The 22,442-nt window shown below is 34.0% G+C and overlaps 2 protein-coding genes and 1 long non-coding RNA gene across 5 annotated transcripts; 2 read left to right on the forward strand and 1 right to left on the reverse strand.

The window, feature by feature from the left end:
- The first annotated feature begins 268 nt into the window (after positions 1 to 268).
- LOC111396830 lies at positions 269 to 4,939 on the forward strand. Its single transcript, XR_002703071.1, has 2 exons — positions 269 to 431; positions 4,020 to 4,939. It is a non-coding gene; the product is annotated as an uncharacterized LOC111396830 (long non-coding RNA).
- Positions 4,940 to 5,584: 645 nt separating this feature from the next.
- LOC111396826 lies at positions 5,585 to 13,611 on the forward strand. 3 transcript variants are annotated; one of them, XR_002703070.1, is made up of 11 exons: positions 5,585 to 5,672; positions 5,789 to 5,903; positions 6,506 to 6,647; positions 6,746 to 7,033; positions 7,120 to 7,267; positions 9,635 to 10,600; positions 10,715 to 10,953; positions 11,028 to 11,101; positions 12,576 to 12,678; positions 12,810 to 13,006; positions 13,127 to 13,611. XR_002703070.1 is itself a non-coding variant. In XM_023023358.1 (10 exons), the coding sequence occupies exons 2-9, from the start codon at positions 5,848 to 5,850 to the stop codon at positions 12,652 to 12,654; spliced, it is 1,992 nt and encodes a 663-aa protein (XP_022879126.1). In that variant the 5' UTR covers positions 5,585 to 5,672; positions 5,789 to 5,847; the 3' UTR covers positions 12,655 to 12,678; positions 12,810 to 13,611. The 3 variants fall into 3 exon arrangements, 2 of the variants coding, with proteins under 2 accessions (XP_022879126.1, XP_022879125.1); XM_023023358.1 differs by having other exon boundaries at positions 12,810 to 13,611; XM_023023357.1 differs by lacking the exon at positions 12,810 to 13,006.
- Positions 13,612 to 16,096: 2,485 nt separating this feature from the next.
- LOC111397833 (ras-related protein RABA1f-like) lies at positions 16,097 to 20,392 on the reverse strand. The gene is made up of 3 exons (XM_023024808.1): positions 20,377 to 20,392; positions 18,653 to 18,824; positions 16,097 to 16,871 (listed from the first exon to the last, which is right to left on the reverse strand). Exons 1-3 carry the CDS (start codon positions 20,390 to 20,392, stop codon positions 16,439 to 16,441), a joined length of 621 nt encoding a protein of 206 aa, XP_022880576.1. The 3' UTR covers positions 16,097 to 16,438.
- Between the last annotated feature and the right edge of the window lie 2,050 nt (positions 20,393 to 22,442).

A 22,442-nucleotide genomic window follows, 5' to 3' on the forward strand; every position in this document is an offset into this window, starting at 1 on the left:
AAAATTGGTTTGATATTTCTGGCTCGGTGGTAATTTATATTTTATATAATTTTGAGGATCCGAGATTGATGTGTTGGGTATGTACCCGGGTGTGAAATAGTCCATGTCAATGCTTTTGTTTATGTTGATTTTGATACTAGAAATTATAGTCTACTACTTATTTTGCATTTTTGTTTCAGGGGTTAACTCAAAATACTTATCTTATTACAGTTCGTTGTTACCAAACTGTATTTAATATGCCCGTGTACATTGATATTGATAGCAGGTTTTAATGCGTATGTTTCTGTTGCAGGTTTCATCCTTCTTGCATGGGTATGACCATTGAAGAAGCAAAGAAATTAGAGCATTTCTTGTGTTCTGAATGTTCATCTGAAGATGATGCCAAACGGTCTTTGAACTCATTCCCTGTATCACCAACTGTCGAGGGCAAGGTAAAAGCGCATTTTTCTGTTCTGATGCTGTTGGACGTGAAAACAACTTATCTATTATATGGTTGAAACCTTTTTTCTTTCTTTGTAAACTTGGTGGTCACTGCATTTAGATGGCTACGTATTACGTTATTTAAAAGCTTATGCATCAATTCAGGAGCTTTACTAATAAGAAGTGTATTAGAGCCATCTTTAAGCTAGAAGAATCATTAGTTCAACAAAAGCTGGACCATAGAAACACGGTTTATTTAAGTTGCAGCAATATACAGTAAAAAGGATGTTATTAGGAGATAAACTTGTGCAAGTACATTTTTGTAGGCAATCCCAGTATCCCAAACGTTTTGGTGAAAACTAAATGTAGGCTTCAACTGGTTTGCCACCGAGGAGAGGTCCTTAGGCACTATTCATACCCAAGCCATGCTTAGCTTTAACGTCAGTAACCAGCTCAATCTACTATTATCCTTCCCATCCTTGTCCATGCCCTTCCGAAGAAAATCCTGCATGACACATTCGATTCTGTTTGCCTCAATCAATATTGAACGAAGAAAAATAATACATGGGGATGCTATAGACAAGACTGAGTGGAGGTAACTCAACCCTTGGATTGAAAAAGTGCCTCTATATATATGATCCTTTCGACTATGGATTCCAGGAGTCAGCTTTTGGATTACTTCCTAAAGGCACATCTATACAAGTCACAGGATAGTCTTGCACTTTGCACCTTGCTGTTGACACAAAGTGGATGGATTCTGATTGTTAACAGATACATCTTCCAATTTCTCCTCCATATTTATTTTGAAACTGATACCAGTTCAAAAATCCTTGGGCTTGCCATTATTATAACCGGAAAGAGAAGAAGTCTTGAGATGGCCTATTAATGCAAAACGCCTGATGATGCACTCTCCATCTTTCCCATACCCTTTTTCTTCCATGACCTTGTTCAAAACCTTCCAATTCTCCTGGTCATATACCGTCTCAAAATTTCAATTGCTTAAACCACATGTTCGGCCACTTCTGCATGCCACCGTCAATTCCTTTGAGTCCACCCCCCAACCCTTTATGCTTCACATCAGTTGTCGTACTATCTGCAATTAGAGCTACATCATGAATTTGCCTACCTGCAGTAAAAACCTCTACAACAAATTAAGATTTTTTTTTTTTTTTTTTAATTAAATTTGGAGTAAACTACATGAATGTCATTCCTGTCAATCGTTGGTAGATATAGTAGAAGATCCTTAACAACAACAAGAAGTCATTTTAGTTTTGGTCGACTCCTCCCCCTCTTAACATGTTCCACCAAGATTGCGCAGTCTTATGAACATAAGCATAGGTCTATATAAAATATGTCCCAAATGGTGATAACCTCCACTTGTGCTGTATATTATCATTTCTTATATTATCATTAGCATAAACATGTCCCTTGAAGCATCATCATTTCCTTTATGTTATCTTATGGACATTTTCTCTTATCATCATCATAGTTGGATCATAAATCAGGTATTTGTTCTGTAGAACTAGCCTTTCAGCCTCATAGAGATCTTATAACACAAAACTCCTGTAGCATTTCTTGACTTCATCCAATCTACTTTGATCCTATGCATCACAGCCTCTTCAATTGCTCTGCACTTGTTAATAATCGTAAATAAATACTTGAAACAATCGCTTTTGGTGACAATAACCCTATTATTCCTTATTCTTACTGTTACTGAAGTGGCATTGCATGTATTCTATCTTAATTTTATTCAATCTAAAACCTTTAGATTCCAAGTATTAATTCTAACTTGTTTAGTGTTATCAACTAAACTATATCATTAATGATTAACAAATACAAAGGAACTTCATCTTGAATTTGTGCTGTAAGTTAGTCCATGACCAAGGCGAAAAGATAAAATTTTAAGACAAAATCTTGGTGCAAGTGTATACTAGGGAATTCTCAACTGCTGCCACTACATCTTTGCTTGTGAGTGCTCCAACGTACACATCCTTGATAATATATTTGTTAGGACAACACCTCTCTAGGCATCCTATTACAGGTTTCTTTCTAAATCAATAAAAACTACACGTAGATCTCAGATTTGACGAAGTTTCACGTTGGCTGTCTGACGCATGAGTGTTGTAGTTTGACAACGAACAAGATAATGAACAAGAAAAGAAAGGGGATCAAAGAATGGAAGGAATTAAGGAAAAAGGGATATCAATTTGTTCATATATTCAAGGGGTGCCTGTTACGATGAATAATCCCTATTATAGAGCAACTAATCAAAAATCAATAGGATTTGTAATAAACTAGAATTTTATCAAACTATTAAGATTAATCTAAACTAATTTAGACAAATATGATTTATATTAAACTCTATTTTTAAAATCCTACGTAACTTCTATTTTTATTTTATCCCCATAAATGTCAACGTACCAGTCATTACCATCCTCCTTAGCTAGGCTTTGGACTGGGTATGAACAACGAGGGTAGCGTTCCACAAATAGCACTTTGATAATGATTACCGGTTTCTTAAAGCTCTGTACTCTATATATTAGCCAGAACCTTCTCTTTATCTTTTGTATTCTCGTCATGAGGCTAACGTATCAAAAGTCCTTTATTTTCGAATGTGGTTCTTGGATGCAAGTGTAACAAAATAGAACTAAAGTACGCTTCCCCACAATCAAATTGGCATAAAATTCTGCAAAATCTTTAGACAGAATGGCCATCAAAATATTTCCACAAGATCGAAAGAAAGTTATGTTGACGAATCCTTGTACATTTTCTTCATCCTCAAAAGGCATTTAAATTGAACTTTCATCTATATATTCTTGCAATTAAGCTGAATGCTTGGCAGAATTGACAAGAGGTGACAGAGAATAAAATGTGTTGGACTTCTTGATGATGTGAAATATGCAAGTAAACTGATCATTAAGTTTGAAAAAAGTTCTCTTGCATACATGAATTGGGTTGCTAAAATGTCAAAACAAGCAGCAGTTCTGATCCTTGGTTGTAGGGGAGTTGAAATTAGTGCTCTCACTTTTGCGGACAATCGCTTGTTGGACTTGGTGAAACTGCTAACAACAAAATTATCTTATCATAGATTTGCATGTATTAACTATGTACTCATTTGTGCAGAAATTGTGTTAGTGAAATTTATTGATTTCCTTTCTTTATGGTATTATATGAAACTTCCGTTCATGAGCTGATGGAAGATTTCTGACTTTTTTCCATGTGGATGAAAGTTGAGTATATATGTTCAAACATCTCCAAGGGTATGAATGTTGAGGCAACTAAGAGAAAATTCTTGACGCTGTTGTTCCATTCCTCAACTTATATAAAGGTCTAGCTTATCATTTTGAAAAAGAAATATTAGATGGAAACCTTGAATTTTAAGTTTTGAAGATGTTTCATCTTTGAAATATCAGGTTCTTAACTCACCTTTGCTTTTAGTCGCCATGTACAGTGTCTTTTTTCTAGAGGGCTTTGATATATTGAAGATAACGTGTGAAATAATTGTGGGAAAATTCCCAAGTAAAACTACTGTATTGTCTTTTAATGCTTGCATATTTTAGTATTGTCTTAACAAGACCTTGTATTGGATTCATTGATAGGTGGAGCCGAAGCGCAGAAAGAGATGACAGAGAGATCTTAATGCATTATGGGGTACCCAATTTCTTTCATATTAGCCCCCGTCTTGCTGTTGTGATGTGGAACTGTACAGTACCAAGAAAATACTGTGATTGCCAAATATTCAGCGGCTTTTCTCAGTTGACAGATAATTTTGTTATCTATCGATATATGTATGCCTAGACTATGAGATGATTGCTCGTCTTTGTTGTCTGCAGAATGCACCACTTAGAGATCCAATTCCCTAAATATGAACATTGTGTGTTAACTATGCACACAAGTTGTTAAACCTATAGACCTAAATTTAAAAAAGAAAAAAAGAATTAACATATTTTGATGTATCATAAATTCTTTAAGATCTTTGATTTAATTGTCAGTTTTTTCTTGAACTCTCTCGGTTTCTATTGAGAAGCGAAGAGGTGCAAGGACAGGTGAGATGAAACTGGATTTGTTACCTAAGGGCCTCATGAGTTAAATGGAGAATCAGATCTAAGATGAATTTTCATCTGAAAGACGAGTATTGTAGTTTTACTAGAAATGGATTCTAGAGGTGGAGATTCATCTATTGCTGGTTCCTTGGCGATGGCGGGTGGATGTTGCCAATTTGATCAATCGAAAAACAAATACTTTAGTTTTCTAGGCACATGATTCGCAGTTCAAGTTCCAGAGTAGGAACCAATATGCGGCTTTTCCTGTCCTTTGTTAAGTTAGCGAGCAATGGTTTTGTTGACTTTCTTGGCTGAAGCCTTTTTTACCTTTCCAGATCTTATGTCGGATTTTATGGCCAGGTTGGTCTTCATCTACGAAGTGTCAAGTTTTCTCGTGTATATATTTAACTGTAATCTACTTCGAAAGAAAGAATGAGTCTACTTGTAACGACCTTATTTTATTCATTTTTACAATCTCTGTGTATATTTATTTGAGTCCAGGTGATCTAAGGTCTCTCTATTCCTTTCTATAAGAGCTACACTCACATCGAACACCAAAGACAATGTCTTTCAGAATCCTTGCACTTGGTGCAAATTGAAAATCCTTCAAACTTTGAACTACTCGGAGAGTTACATTTCAATGTAGTAAAAAAAGAATTTAATACTCGTGTCTTCCAATTAATTATCCCTAATTTGCTTTCAGAAAAATGAAAAATGATTTAAAATGTGAAAACTATTTTAAATGAGAAATTATAAGTTGTAGAAAATGAGTTGTGAATAAATGGATGATAGTTGTGATATTTACAAAATGTGTAGTTTAAATTAAAGTTCAACTTTAATCTTTGACTTTTAAATAGAATTATAATTTAAATCAAAGAAGCACAAATGGTAGGTATGTGAGTTTGACATGTCAACTTAAAAGTTGATAGAAAGTTATTGAGACTGATTGATTAAAGTCTGTGACTCAAATGTCCCCATTAAGTTATTTGGTATGAACTAGCGAAAAATTCATAAGTTGAGGACCAACACTGAAAATTACAACTAACTGTTTAGTAACTTGATCGAAGCTTCTTAAGGTTGAGTGACTCAGTTGAGATTTTTCTCAAAGTTGGACGACTTTCAATAAAAATTTTCCACGCCTCTTTCTGCTTTTGGCGTTTGTCCGTTTCTCACTGACTTCTGCATCCCCAAGTCATATATGCCGATGCCGTGAGTATTTTTCGGACAGTGTCTTTTCTTAATTTTTATTTTATTTAATTAATTCAGTTCGGCTTCATCAATTTTTATTATTGTTGAAATGCTATTTATTTGATTTGATGGAGCAGTGCAGTAGTTAATGGGTTAAACTTGAGAGAATTAAAATGTGAATTTTGCCATTGATTTGATGGGGAACAATGAAAATGATCGCTTCGTTTTTCCCATAACAAGTTTGCAGATTGGGTAATTGTTCTCTGCCTCTCTCAATTTCTCGACCTATATGTGTTTATGAATGAATTTGCAGTTGATTCAATACTTAGATGTAATGTTCTTTGGTTTTCTAATTAATCAAATGCCTGTGAATGTAAGAGTTGTTTGCCTTTTTGCAAAACTGATTTATAATTTGATGAACAATATTCAATTTTGTTGGTATTAAGGTGATTGTTTGATAAATAAATTTTTTGATGGGAATTGGGTCGCCAAAATTGGAATTGGAATAGTTTTCACTTGAATTTGAATTAATTTTCCATATTCTAGGCCTTATTCTGTGTGTTCGGGAAAGACGTGTTAATTGTTTAAAATTGATGTGGAACTAACAGTTTCTCATGTTTTTTATTTATAAAGAGAATTCAAAATGGAATTAACTATAAATAATTTTTTATATGTAGAACCGTAGGTGTTGACATCAATGACAAATGAGTTGCGAAAATGCAATCATATTTTCCATATTTTTGATTGATATAGAGTATTTATATATCATTTTCTGAACTTCAAGCTCGTGGGATTGATTATTCTATGCTATATTTTTAGTATCAATACTTATATTATAGCAATATGTCATGCAGGGATTTGCAGTCTTACCTTTCACATCTTGGCCTATTTCTGGCCCCCGAAAGCAAAAAATTCTATATCTTGGTCGATAATCAGCCATGGTTGAAAGATCTTGTTTCACGGCCTACACATCTTTGGCAATTGATGGTCACTAAGGTTGCTGAAAGACATTTCTCTCCTTGGAATGAATTATAGTGCTTTTAAGTTAACCACAACTACATGCTATAAGATTAACTTTCCTGATTATACAACAGTCCAGGTTGTCCCCCTTTGCAAATACTAAAGTGAAGAAGGAGAGGAGGGAGACAGGAGAACTTTATGAGCTACAGGCTACTTCTGAATCAAACACAAGTCAGTTGAAAAAGTGGTTCTTATTGCTTGATGTTGCGACATCATCCAGGAAGAGGGCTTTGCTACCTGTGAAGAAGCTCAGGAATTCTTTGATCACTAATAGCAAGTTGCATAGAACCTTGTATGGCTTTATAGTTTTTGAGGTTGCATGGAGTGATGTACGTGGTATCAACTATTTCAACGAGCTTCAGGTAGGTAATATCATAGCGATCCATTTGTGTTGTACTTTGCACTCCGGTGCTCAAATTTTGTCTCTATTTGCTTATGCCATGTGCAGAATGATACATCACTTGTAACAGAGGCTAAATATATGAGAAGATGGGAGTTTGATAGTGTAGCACAGTCTGCTAGATGCTTATCTTCATGGTTCCCCGGGACATGCAATGAGCAGATTCTATTGAAAGATTATTTAGATGCTACAACAGGTATTCTTTCTCAAATACGATTTGGCATGGAAGGACAAAAGTACTCATTGTCAAATGGTATCAGTACCTGAATATAGGCATGTTTGATTGAACTGACATGAAATGTCGACATACATATTCTGGTAATTCAAACTACTTGTAACAAAGAAAATTGAACTATCTGCATCTATTTGTTTCCGGCAAATATTTTTGTATGTGTACATAAATCTGTATTTTCTTGTTTGAATCTATCTGTAAACAGCAGAGAAGGTGAAAAAAAAGGAGGTACAGTTGCTTCCTGTCTGCAACTATAAGGCAATGCATAAGAAGCAACTTTGATCTGTAGTTTTATTGAAATTCTGAAAATTTTGAACAATCTTAATTTTATGTTTCTAAATAAACTCTGACGAGCTTAATTTAGGACAATACACTAATAACTGACTCTTGTAGTCTATAGTCTTAAACTGTAGCCTGATGATTTCTAACAATTATATTTTTCATATTCATTAATAGAACTTAGACGAAGTGATGGGAGCAATGGTTAATGTTGGGCGCTGCATTCACGAGCTCTAAAATTTTGTGCTTTGCCTTGTGAATGCTGTAGCTATTACCAGTACACTACGATCATTAAGACACATTGTACATGCTTCAAGCATGCTCATATTTTTTAGGCTGTTCATCACTCATGTAAACATAATGGTAAATCTAATTCAAAAAAAGGTAAGATGTACTGAATGTGTTGTAAGCATCTTATATACAGGCACAGTGTTTATACTCTCAGACATTCAGATTTCCTTTGGTGACTGGAATCTCAGAGCCCATGCCCATAATTACTTGTTTAACCTGAATATTAGATGCACATACATCCAAGCTTCAGAAAACAAAACAGGTTTAGGAGAATCCATGTCCCACGAGGATGATCTTTTGTGTTAGTTTTGCTTTTTTCATTTCCAACTAAACTTTTGGTTTGACTTTGGATAGGAATTAAGAGAACACAGAAAAGAATTCCTCCCACACTTAATTACCCAAACACTGCATGAGATGTGCCTTGATTTTGACAAAAATGATATTGTCCCCCTATTTGGTTTTGCTAAAAATAATAATTTTAGTAGATTTTGATATAAGTTGATGAAATGTGTGGTTGAAAAGGAGTTTGAGGAAAAATTAGTTTCAAAAAATGGGGGCCAAACAATGGCTGGATAACTTGGATATTTTTATTGTCTTGGTTTTCATTAAGTTGTTTGAAATATTCAGGAAATGAAGTGGTATTTAGTCAGGCAAGATCATTAGGAATTTAAGTTGATATAAAGGTATTTGCGCAAAGTTGTTTGCATAAAAATTTATTTGCACGAAGAAGTTTTTGCTTGTCTTCTTTGTTCCTTCTGAAAATGGTGATATTCTTAATTATTTTGAATACATTTTTTTTCTCCATTTTAACTTCCACAAAAAATCTTTGATTTCTGAACGGTATAAGGGCATTTCAACGATTTAATTGAAATGAAATTGGATGGGCCTGGTTCACCCTTGGGAATAGATTCACTACAACTCATTGGTGGACTTGGGATTTCCTTCATGATGGATGGGAAATTACACTGGCTTTATAGCCATAAGGTTCTCTGTCTGATGTTCTGATGGCCTGCAAAATCTGCAAGATAACTAACACACAATCTTCTTGCTTCGTATTTCCTCTAATAAATTTTCATCAAAATGCAATTTCTCTCTCTAATAACTTACTGTTGTCATGCAGTAAGTTCTTTTTGTGTGCACTTATGTGCATGCCAACTCTTTTACTTTGTTTTTTTCTTGGTTTCATTTTGAATTTCTTGGATCAGATTCTTAGGTGATGAATTAATTATTTCCTTCTTTACCCTCCAAATGTGTTTATTTGGGCCTCGTGTTTTAGTGAGAGAAAATAGGTGGAAGTGGATTAGGAACGATTGTAATTATGGATTATTAAGGAACATCTTAAGAAGTAAACGATACAATTCAAATTTAAAAGAGACAGTAAAATATAGCTGTGTTATCTTTTATTTCCTCTGGTCATGAGTAAGATGACTGACTCGTTAAGCCTGATACCTTACCAATTCCAATAGCTATTTTCTAAAACATCTCGTGCATGTATTTTAACGTACTCTAGAAGCAAATATTTGTCAGGTTACACGTGTATTCTGTCAACTGTTAGCTAATGTGCCATAGGTCTCCTAGGGAAAACTGTTGTGCAGGTTATGCTTCCTGTAGCATAATTTAGATCAAGAACTTTATTTTCTTGTAGTCATTTTACATATGAAACAGCTCTTCCTCTATTCTATTCTATGGGGCGATTCTATACGACGTTCAATTTAATTGTCTATCAAGAGCCAGTGACCCAGACTGAGTTTTATTTCCCAGGTGAAGGTTTCCATGATGCTCAAGAAAATTTTCCGAGGACTGGCAATATTGAGGGTGACAGTATTATTTGTGATGATTTGTTGGCTGGGAGTGAATATCCTTGCTGTCTTAGTAGCAGTTTCAGAGTATATCCAGCAACCATAGAAAATGGAACAAGCAGACTACATACACCTCCTCCTCCTCATGGCCCTTATAAGAGAAGGAGAATGTCCGTCAATGGTGATGTCGAAGGTGACACTTATTCTGAAGAAGCAGACCCGGAAACTACTGCATTGCCAATAAATTCTCAGGCCTCTCACGCAAGTGACTGTGTGAACTTAGTTAAAGCTACCCATTACAGAGATGTTTTGATTTCGTTTCGGTTCAGTGACCCGAATCTTCCTTTCAAATTAAAAGAAATTATTATGTCTGATTTGCGGCTACTTACTTTACTTGAGTCTGGTCTTCCGTCTTGGGTTATCTTCCTTCAATCTTACCCAGGATTTTGCCATATTTACCGTCCATGGATGTGCCCTTTGGCAAGAGCTTTATATGTGATTATTTCTATTGTCACTGTCCTTATTGGATTTTATGACTTGTATAAAAACATACCTGTTCTAACAGCAACTGCATCTCATTTGTTTGGACCCCTTTTTGATTGGATTGAAAGTTGGGAAATGATTTCAAGAATTGAGTACTTGGGGACTATGTTATTTCTTCAAAATTTTCAAAAAGCCTTTAAGTGGTTTATCATGATCACACGACCTATTAGGTCATTTCTTTCAATCTTAACCCAACCAATGGCAGGGCTTTTTGTGGAGTTCTTGGATTTCTTTCTTCCTTTTTGGAATATGTGTATACAATTTTTGGAAGGTTTCTTTACAGTAATTTGGATGATGGTTGAGTCCTCTTGCACTCTAGTAGGGGAGCTTGTTGAGATTCTACTGCTGCCACTTTGGTATATCATGTCATTTATGTGGAATGTTGGTGAGTTAACAGTCAGGTTTATAGAATGCATGCTATAGTTTCTCTTATTACTCTATTGGATTAATAAGATCTTTTGATATTGTGTTTCCTTTCCCACATTATGTTGGTGTGCAGTGACATCCTTAATGTTCCCTATATTCTGGATTCTGGTGGAAATACTCTATGCTCCAATGCGATTTGGGCTTGGATTGTGTAACCTAGTGGCTTTCGTATGTAGATGCATGTACGATTTGATTGGAGATATATATTTGGTTTTGAGTGACACCTTTCAGTTCACGACAAATGTTGAATCAACAGTGAGCTCGTATGAGGTTTCCATGTGGCGTTCTCTTTGGAATGATATTTTCTCCCAGGTAATCTTGTTATGAAATTTTTTTCCTAACAAGAGTTTAATGTATGTTCTTATACCTGGATTCTATTCTATCAGGTTTTCCGTGCACTCCGAAGCATTCTTAATGGTTTAGTAGCCTTCTTTGTTGCCTGCAACAGACACCGTCTAAGGTATGATTAAAGTGTTCTTGATTTCTTCTTTAAATGTCTGGTATTTGGTTGATTAGTTTAATCGATTGATTGTTCTGTATTAAATTAACGTCTTCAATTTATGGTCCAGTCAACTGGTTGATTCCATTTCCTGAAGATGCATCCGTTGAAGAGCTGATTCATTCAGATATAATAATTATTATTATTATTATTTATTTATTTATTTATTTTTTTTTTTGGCTAGTTGATGCATGCCAGTTAAAACCTATGGAAAAAGATGAGTATGACATCTAATGAAGGTCACCGAATATATTGAAACCATTAGGGAGGTTAATAATAGGATTAATATAAACATACTGAATATAAGACTACAAGAAATGAAGTAGATGGATAGATATGTTTGGACTTCTAGTCCTTGCAAGGTATTTATCGAATCTAATGGACTCCAAAATCATTACGAAACATAACCTATGGAATTCGAACATATTATAATTTATACGTAACAGCAAGGTTCTGTCATTCATTATTCCTTCCTCTCTCTATCATAAAGAACTAAATTGTCTGATTTGTCCCATCGAAAGAGTTGTCATCCTCGTAGATCTTTAGGCTTGACCGATACTTTTCACAACCTCTGAATTATTCTCTATATTTTATTTTTTCTGCTAAATCATTCTCCACCAATTAAAATGCCATATAGTTACATCACTCTCTGTCTCTCTCTCTCACACACACACACACTGTTAGCAACTTGGCTGCCCCCATATCAACCTTCTACACTACCATACCTCCACTGATTCTCTCTCTTCAAAGATAAGATTTGTTATTATCACTGTATGGACCACCATGGAGCAGCGTTCAAGCAGTAGCTCTGTCCTCCAGAAATTTATGTGAATTAGAATGTCTCTATTTTAACATGAGTAGAATTTATGGCTTCATGTTATTTGAGACACTACTTTGCATTAGGAATTAAGAATGTAATGAAGATTGTTATCTCTCCTCCACTTTAAGTTTTGTTAACAAATCCTGAGAAACATATATTTGGAGAGATTTGGGGGGATATACCAATATGCATATTGATACCCAGGTGCATGTTTAATTCCATCTGTGTTATATACAAGTTATATTCACCCTCATCTTTAGATCACTGGGAGAAAAAACTGTACATTCATCTACAATCAGCAAAGGAAAAAGTGTACCCCTTAAACTGTAACTCAGCTAGGGAATATTATACAATAATGTGTGTTAACCAGTTGCTTGGAGATGTGTTTGGTGTTTGAGGTGTTCTTGAAACTAGTTGAATCAGTTAGCTGAATTGCACTTTTATGATTAAATGTTTCTAAAGTTGAACTGCAGTTTCATTTTCAATGTGTTAAAGCTGAACTGCAATCTTAAGCACCATTGGATGATAACTTCCAGTTTCCCTAATTCGTGTATTGTCATTCGGAAGTCAGGTAGCCAGTCTAACTGTACTTTTGTTAAATACATTTCGTGGCAGCATCTATAATCATGTGAAGGAATTCATTCAAAAACTATCTGCAAAGAGAACGCGAGCTGTAGAGAATATTCATGATTGACGGGCAGCTGGATCTCAAAAAACTGTGAGTTAATTGCACAGGAAGGGGCAACTCTCACGATTTATACACATCTGCTTACAGATTTATGCATGCTTGTGTTTGTGTGTATATATAAATATAAATTATAAATAATTTGATGTCCATCATTTTAATAGTTTCCCTGGAATACGATCCACTGGCTAATGTTCAGTCAAGTCTTCAAAACTTTGGGGCTGTTTTCCTTCTTGAACCTGCTTACAAGTTCATCAGATTGAGATTCAATTTCACCCATCCGAAGGATGACTACTTGAACATGCATGCTATGTTTGTAAACGCGATGATCCCCATATTAAAAGTTGCTTATGTTGACGTGGTAAAATTTATTGATTGCGAAGAGCAGAGAGCGCTCCACCTTACATTTATGTATCTGTAGAATGACCAAGTAAAATACATAGTAATCTCTAACTGTGTTTTGACTTTTGCTGGCAATTAGTTTGGAAGAAATCCAGCAGCCGATGAATTCCAGGAAGATTAGATGACACATCCATATAGGCGAGTGAGGTCCACTTCCAATGGAAAACAGCTCTTTGTATATACGAGAGACACCAGAGATTGACGAGTATAGAATGGAGAGTGAGGCAATTCCAACAGAAATTATTGCTCTGTACATATGAGAGGATTAAGGAGAATGGCCAGCAGCATAGAATAGTGAGGCTAATTTCCATCAGAAAATCTCTATCTGTACATATCAGAAAATTCCATAGGCCGACGAGTATAGAATTGTATGAACTTGTAGCATATATATGCTAGATCAATCCCTAAGAAAATCATTTTTTTCGTGTAAATGTACATAACATATTTCATGTATGAGTGGAAAAATGTTTGGTCTCAGATTTACATGTGACATTTACTCCTTTTGATTGTAAACTATTGATAATTGAATATGAAAATTTACAAAATACACTCTGTTACTGGTTTTCTGTAATTGTAAATTCCATAAATCGTGAGACAATTTTAGAAATCTTTCTTGCTTCAGTTCGTCTTAAAATCACGAGATGGTTTTTAGGGGATAAAAATTACCAGCATTGGCGCTTCACTTTTGCTGCTTGATATTGATCTTCTGGAATTATCAAGACGTTATCCATTATTTCTTGTAGAATAGTTGTAATTTTTTATCCAAACTGGAATCCTGCACAGGATTTGCAGGCACAAGACAGGAAAATGGAAAAACGATACTTTGAAGGGGTCGAGGTTCAGAAGCTTAATTCTTCTTATCATCATATGTTGTTCTTTATGTCACCCTGTTCGATTTGTCTGCTCTGTTTCCAGGATTATAAGGAGTTCAAAGGAGATCATTGAGTAAGTTTTCGGGTGGATGATGATAGAGAGACTGCAGGCGAACCAATTCTTGCAGATCTTGGTGTGTGTACTTATTTGTCTTGTTATAATAAGTCTAATACAATGCCATTAAAACTTGTAGGTGGTGAATTGAATTGACCTCAAAATTTGAGGGAGCCAAGTGGGTTTTCAGGTATTGTATATGCTCATGGCAATGAGGATATTCTCAACTTTGTAGCTGGGAACCGGGAAAAGGGGAAACTAAGCAAGGATTTGAAGGACGCTGTGATGACTCAGCCATACCACCCTACAATGTGGACAAGAAGATTAGATGTGGAAGGAGAAAAGGAGAATTTGAAACTTGTTGCTTCAGCCAGTCGACAGAAAAGAAGCCTGTATAGCCTCCGCGCTCAGTCGATTGGTATGGTCGTATGGAAGAAGTTGAGTTTTGCAAGTGGTTACTATCAGCAACTCCTCCAGAGCGTGAAAAGGTGCTTTAAGACAACAAGAAGAGCAAGGAAAAGATTCCTTAATTATTGAAAGTTTGTGATTCCTTTTCTAGGCACATAAATATGTAATTCGACATGTGACATTTTGTTTATAGAGATCCTACGTTAATTGGTACAGGAAAATTTGTATCTCAAAGTTATGAAAATTCTTTGAAAATTTGTTATTACAGGCTATGTTTATTGATACGATATTTCAGGGTTTTTAATTCATTATATCAAACATGCCACATCTGTCAAAGATGAAATTAAGGCGACGGTGGTACAAGCCTATAATGGACCCGGTACAGGCCATGCAGTTACAACAAGCAATGTCTGGTCCAAGGATTTTACAGTGGGCAATTTTACAGGGAAAAAAAATGAGGAGGGTTAATTGAAAGAATGTACCAAAGACAGAACCCCTTCTGAACACACATAGCAGATAGGGGGTGATTTTTATTCTGCACTATTTTATTCACGTAAGACGCACCCTCATATGAGTGTTCTGTATTACTTCTGTGAAACCATTTTTGTACAAATGGAAAAACTGTAATTGAATAATATGATTTTTGTTAAATATTGTAAAATTTTAACATAAGCTAATGTTTAAAGAAAAATGACAATAAATTTTATATATTGTGTATAATTTTTTAGCATACGTAATCTTTTTACGATAATTTTAATACACGGTGTCAATCTTGATACAAGTGTGTAATTTTTTTTAAAAATTGTACTCACACTAAGTTAATCCTTGATTAAAAAAAAAATTGTATGTTATTATAACGTCACCCCAATCAAATACGTTGCCAAGGAGGTAGAAATCAACTAAGCAAGATCCAAGAGTTACATGGGATACTTCAATTTAAAGTAAGGATCAAAACACAAACACTTGAGCACATGTGCCCAATTACAAGATTCTAGAATCAAAAACAAGAAAATTAACGAGGGATTTGATAAGTAAACCACTCCATGCACAGGCAATAAGGGTATATAAAACTCAACAACCTATACTTGAAAAAATTAATCAAGAACCCTCGCTGTAAAATGTTCTTACCTATATACTCGTGAATTATGCAGGCAATGAAGAAATTCTTAGGGCAAAAAGCCACTGTGGATCATCTAACTATAAGAAAACACAAAATTCAATTAGCAGCAGCACATGGGGAAAAATGAGCGAAATTCAATCATTTATTTTTCTTGTATCGAATCTGCGTATATTACCAAGATAGAAATAAAGAAGTTGTGTCCCAAGAAATGTTTGGATAATATATGAATAGTAGTTAAGAACGTGTGGTTCAACTTTTACAAGCACAAGAAAAAGAGAGAATAATGGTGTAAGAAAAGAGACGGCGCAGGCAAAACAAGTACAGTTGGTTGCTATTAACGATAAAAGGAGATGGAAATGAAGTGTTATACCCAAAAAAAAAATGTTATTACTATTATTATTACTTTAGCTGGCTTAATTAACCCTTTTACAAATTGGGTTGAGGGCGGACCACCCCAATCCTGAGGCATGATCGACATCTCTTCATGGCTGACCAATTAAAAATCTAAGAACATTTTCATTTGAAAATATTGCATAATGTTTTTATATTATACTACCAAAAACTAAAAATGATGACCAGTTTATCAATTTCAAATAAAATAACACAACAACATCAAGAGCAGCAAGAAATTAAGCAATCAGATGACAGTTACATTCCTAAATTCGACCTCAGCAATCGAATATAATCTCAAGTAAAGTACTCCTATGGGAAAGAATACAATAGTGCACCATCGCAAAGGAAAATAATTAAAACCAAAAAAAAATTTAAAAAAAATACAAGCATTTAACTAAGACTCTTACTCTAGAGAGTTGGCTCGAGTTGGACAAATTTTTGGATGCCAATGAACTAAAACTAATGGCGAAATGAACTGTGCTGTTAATGTAAACATGGACGATACCCCCACAACTGCATCTGCTTCTCACTCTTTGGTCTCCACTATGCAGAGCAGCAACCACCTGTCTTTACAGCTGAAACATCATCCTTAGAGCTGACATTAATGGTCTGCCCTTTAGGTAAGGCAGCTGGATCATCACTAGCCTCAAGAGCTTTCCTGCTGACAACTTGATGTATCTGAGTAAGCACCTCTGTAAAGGCATTTTCTACGTTCATAGACTCCAAAGCAGAGGTTTCCATGAAAAATGCATGTTCTTTTTCAGCAAATGCCTTTGCATCTTCAGTTTGAACAGCGCGCAAGTGACGCAAGTCTGCCTTATTTCCAACAAGCATGATAACAATGTTAGAATCTGTATGATCCCTGAGTTCCCTCAACCATCTCTCAACATTTTCAAATGTAACATGACGAGTGACATCATATACAAGCAATGCACCAACAGCTCCTCGATAGTAGGCACTTGTGATTGCACGATATCTTCAGCAAAAGAAAAAATTCCCATGAGAATTGACACACCAGGGCATAATGAAGCAGCATAGAAGCACTTAAAAGACGTTTATGAAAATTAACTAGGTAAGGTAAATTGCTATAAAATATCAACTACGCAAGAACCAAGATGCAAACAGTACAAAAGATGTGAGTCGAAAGTTTTATTATATATCTTGAGAGCAAGACAAAGATTCACAATTAGTTTAAGTAGAAAGTTAATATGCAAATGTACGATAATTTTGTAGACCTCAAAAATTAAAATATGCATAGACACAACTGACATAAGAGTGATGCGATCTAGTAAAACAAGTTGAGAGGCAAGGATAAGCCAAAACTGACGCAACTAGTTGTAGTTGCTATTTGCTAAGGATCTAGTTGCTTTAGATGTCACCACGGATCTAGAAATGGACAGAAAGAAGTGGCAAAAGACAATCCAACAAATTTAATGAGAATGCTTAGTTTGGTGGTGGTGCTCCAGCACAACAGAAAAATCAAGTCATGCAAACTTGAGAAAACACCAAGGTAACAAATCATATCATGACGGTGAGAAGGCACATAGGAGGAAAAACATAATTGATCTAGTTCAAAATATGTATATATATGAGTAGGGACTTCCTCCGCAATCGTACTTTTCTGTAAGCTCGAATAAAGTTGCTCAAAAGGCTCTTCACAGAACCAGAAGACATGTGCTCGAGGAAGAAAGAGAGGGATGTCTTTGAATTTACAAAGATGGTGGAGAGATTTTTGAGTACAAGTGTGACCTCCCCCATGAGATAATCACAGATCCGTCGTGGTTTCTTTTCCAAGGTATGTAATGAATTAGATCTGCAGAAGCCCATCTTTCTGGGTGTTATGATTGGTGAAGAAAGCAATGCCTTCTGGAAGCGCTTCTATATATATTAACTATCAAGTCGGTTACTAAAATTTCATTTTTGCACCACTGTAGGCTTTCATATCTGAAGCCGTAAGTTGTTCTTTTTCTCTCTAGCAGAATGTTTGGAATAGCACACATGACTGAATTGACATCCAGATTTAATTATTTCTTCTCGTCAAAACTTCACTAGCATTAAATCCTTCCAGATGATTTAAAAAGAAAAAACATTAGTTACTGGCAAACTCTACTTGGCCAGAATTACATTTCGTTTTCATTAGTAATCGTACATGCTTCAGTTGGTTATTTGACCAAATGTGCAAACTTAAACTCGTTATAACCCCGTAGCTAATCACATTACAACAAATATGAGAGAAAAGAACCATTAGAAACACGAGTCTCATGACCAAAACCGTATAAAAGAGAGAAATTTACCGTTAGAAACACGAGTCTCATGAAAGAGAGAAATTTACGCAAAGCAAATAAATCTCTGGACTAATTTCATATAGATCAGTCCACCTTTAAAGCAGATTTTTACAACCAATTGACACGAGATTTAAACTCAAAAGATAAACAAATCTACATTTGTAACTAGTAACAGATCTAATTCCCCCCAAAATACTCTTACAACTAAACCAGTAATGAAAAGTATAAGAAGAAAAAAGAGATTTTAAATCTAAATACCAGATCTGAAAGACCCATAAGTAAACCCAGAAAGGCAGTGACATTTCACTAATAAAAAAATCCAGTTACAAATTCACTCAATTATTAAAATAAAATAAAATAAAATCATCTAAAGTCAGCTACCCAGATCTAAAAACCAAATAATTAACCCAATTCAAAAAAGCATACATTTTGTTTTACTAAATAAACCATAGAAAAATGCGTGCATATATACCGTTCTTGGCCGGCAGTGTCCCAAATCTGAGCCTTAACTACTTTATCATCGACCCGGATGCTTCGAGTGGCGAACTCAACGCCGATGGTCGACTTGGATTCGAGACTGAACTCATTTCGAGTGAATCTCGACAGTAAATTCGATTTTCCGACACCCGAATCGCCGAAAGTCCCTAACGTTTACATGCATTGCTAAAATAGTCCCTATGGTTTTAAATTTGTTCAAACTTTTCTTACAAAATTGGTCATTTCCGTCACATTCCGTTAATTTCACCGTTAAATAAATACATGAAATTCACTTACATTATTTGAAAGGGGTAAATTAGTCAAGTCACTATAATTTTTTTTTTTTTTTTTGGGGGGGGGGGGGGGGAGTTCTTGTAGTTTGCATAGAGTTATACCGTGGCCAACAAAATCCCCAAATTAATTAAACCACATCAAACATCACTTTTCCAAAATAACAACGTTATTTTCAAACTATTTTTTCTAGGGTAATTAGCAAAAAAAGTGTAACGCCCCAATTTTTTTTTTCATTAAGCATAAACACGGGAACGTTACGAAAACTCATTTTTTCTTTATTTATAAAAATGCGTATCACTTTTCCAAAATCTCCCAAAAGGAAGAAGCAGTCCATCGAACCCATTACACTACCATCTTCCCTCTATCATCCCAACATCTGCAATTGCAATGTCGATGTCGATAAGTTTTATTTTCAATTTTAGAAATGGATAGTGGTTTTCATAAATCAATGTTACTCTGGCAACCCACTCCATGATGAGGCTTGCTACCCAACCAACGATCACAGCATACATTTTATCATTTGAAATTCCCTTTTTGTTCGTGTTGACTTATTTTGTACTTTTCCATCTGGATATATAATTTATTTTATACAGCCTACTCCATGATGGTGTTCGATGACATTGGAAAAGGTATTTTTTGTTTCAAATACAATTTTAACCTCTTATCCTATTTCAAATTTGGATTAAAAAAAAATAAAATTGTAAGACAAAAATCCACAGTTTAGGTTGTCAAATTGGATGTGCCTATTTTTATCTTCTTCTTTTTTTATATATATTTTATTCAATATAGTTTTTATATAAAAAATGTTAGGCTTCATCATTGAACATATTGAAGTGAATAACGTTATCTATCTTTAAAAGTTCTCTATATTTTTTAACAGATTTTCATAGTTGAATTACATTAGTTAGTGAAATTTTATAAAAAAAATATATTTGTATGTTTATTTACATGCTTTGAGATTTGCTTAATTGTTATTTGTGCTAAATGGTTAAACGGTTAGGTATGATATTTGTCGACAACGTTTCGAGATGGAGTATAAACTTGTAAATTTTATCAAACCATAAGGATGATATTCACCAAAAACTTTTAGAGGGGAAAAATATATAGGGACTTGACTAATTTACCCTTTTTAGAAAAAACGTGAATGAATTCATGCATTTATTTAATGGTAGAATTAACGAAATGTGATGGAAAGGACCACTTTCATAATAAATGTTTGAAATGAGGGTACAAATGCCAAATTTGAAAAGATATGGACTATTTTAGCAATAAATGCAAACAATACAGACGTTTTTTGCTATTTATCCATTTTTTTAGTTACTCATTTTCAATCACACATTCACACAATAATAAAATATGGGTGAATGTTGCTATATATAGGAATGATCTTCCAAGTGCTGCTGGTGCTTAACTTATGTTAAGTACCGGTGACATGGGTCATGTTACCAATTTGGCTTAAGTACAGGTGTTTAGGAGATTATACACACACACACATATTCACTTTTAAAAAGTTAATTATGTTATATTTTTTAATCTTATGTAAATTTAATTAAATATACATATATAAAATTAAATAAAAATATATTGTTCTAAATTCATCAACTAATATTTATTTTCATAAATTCTTTTGAACCTTCTCATATTCTTTTAGAATTTTGTTTAACTAAGATCCTTATAATCATAAAATATCATCTTCAACTTAAATCATAAAACCCTAATAATCATAAAATATTCTTTTCAACTGAAATTAAAATAACAATGGATTACCATTGGAGGAAAAACATAGAGACATAGCAATATATGAACAAGAATTTGAAAATTAAGGATTACGTTTTATTATGAATTTGATGAATTAGTATTTGAATTATTCTTGATTTGTATTTGGGTTATTTTAAATATTTTATTATGTTTTAGAAAACAAAAAAATTTAAAACATTGAGAAGTAGACGCGAAAGTTTGCTTTTCCTTTCTCTTAATGCTAGTTAGTATCTAGATAACATTTTTTAACCTTGTAGCAAAGAGTAATTGTATCCTAATTCAAACTTAAAATTACCAACAAAAAATATGAACAGACAAAATAATTATTAGTTTATAAGCCAAAAAAATAATTAATTAACACATGATTGGAGGAGTAATTTATTTGGTTGCGTGAACAATGCACTCTTGGGAGAATCCAATAAACTTAAGAAAAGAGATTCACTAACATTTGCAACTAAATATTAAAGCACCGACATAATAATATAGAAAAAAAAAAAAAGAACCAGATTATATGTTAGATAGTGATTGAATGAATATAGTGATTTTTAAAATTTTTGAAATTGAATTAGAGATGTATATAGAGTCAGATGAATATATAAAATTCGCGTGAATCTATAATATTTAATAAATGAATTTAATAAGAACAATATTGAATTTTGATGTGGATGAAAATAGTAATTTTTAAAATTTTAATAGTGACGTATATAAAGTGGGATGAATATATAAAAACTGTGGATGTAAATGACGGTATCCTAAAATATTCTGTATGTAAAGTCAATTTTTTCAACTTTTCAACCACAAATTTTTCTAAAAATTACTATTCAAAATTCTATTTTTCCCCAAATAATAAATCAAACAAGGGCTTTATGTGCACTGATTGTTTTCTTATTTCACCTTTTTTTTTTTTCCTTTTAAATTGAACTCTCTGCAAATTTTAGTTAAAATCTCAATGTTCAATTTTAATTTCAGGGTTTGTTTGCTAAAGTTTTTGATAAAAAATTTAAATCATTTTGATTTATCCTAATCGGTGTCCTTTGAAATCGCACTACCCATATGGAATTTCAAAACTTGGTTTCATCAATCAAAACTAGTATATTTGGTTTAGAAATAATCCATTTGTTAGTGAGGGGGTCAGGCCCACATATTTATTGGCGTGGGGCTCCGACCCCCATGTGAGTAGCAGGTAACTCAGAGTGTCAAATTCCAGATGCATGTAACAATGTTCTTTGTTTTAACACGTATTCTATAGAGTTGAAAATGTTTTATATGAACTTAAAAATACAGTTGGGGCTTTTAGTTAATACTATTAAGGTTTCGGTTCATACCTAAACGATGTCGATTTAACAAATAGCTCGACATGGTGATTCCATATATGCATCTCAATACAAAATTCAAAATTCAAAATAAAAAATAAAATTAGCTAAGTATGACTAGTAATTAAGAGAGTCGGTTAACTGACCTAAAAAGACAGCCAATTAATTGAGGGTTGGTTAATGGCGTTATCGACTATCTGTTAACAATTAATCTGTTAATGATCAACTTTTAACATGATGTTGACTAATTGACTGTCTATTAAGATTCGATCAGTTAATCAGACGTCTATTAATTGATTGACTCTTAATAGACGAAACAAGACCGTCCGTTAACTATTGGCTTGTTAACTGGCTCCTCTTAACATATGATCCGTTAATTAGGCCGTTTGTTTCATAACAAAGTACAAATGCATGCTTCTT

Source organism: Olea europaea, chromosome 7 (genome assembly GCF_002742605.1).
Source record: "Olea europaea var. sylvestris chromosome 7, O_europaea_v1, whole genome shotgun sequence".
Taxonomy (NCBI): Eukaryota; Viridiplantae; Streptophyta; class Magnoliopsida; order Lamiales; family Oleaceae; genus Olea; species Olea europaea.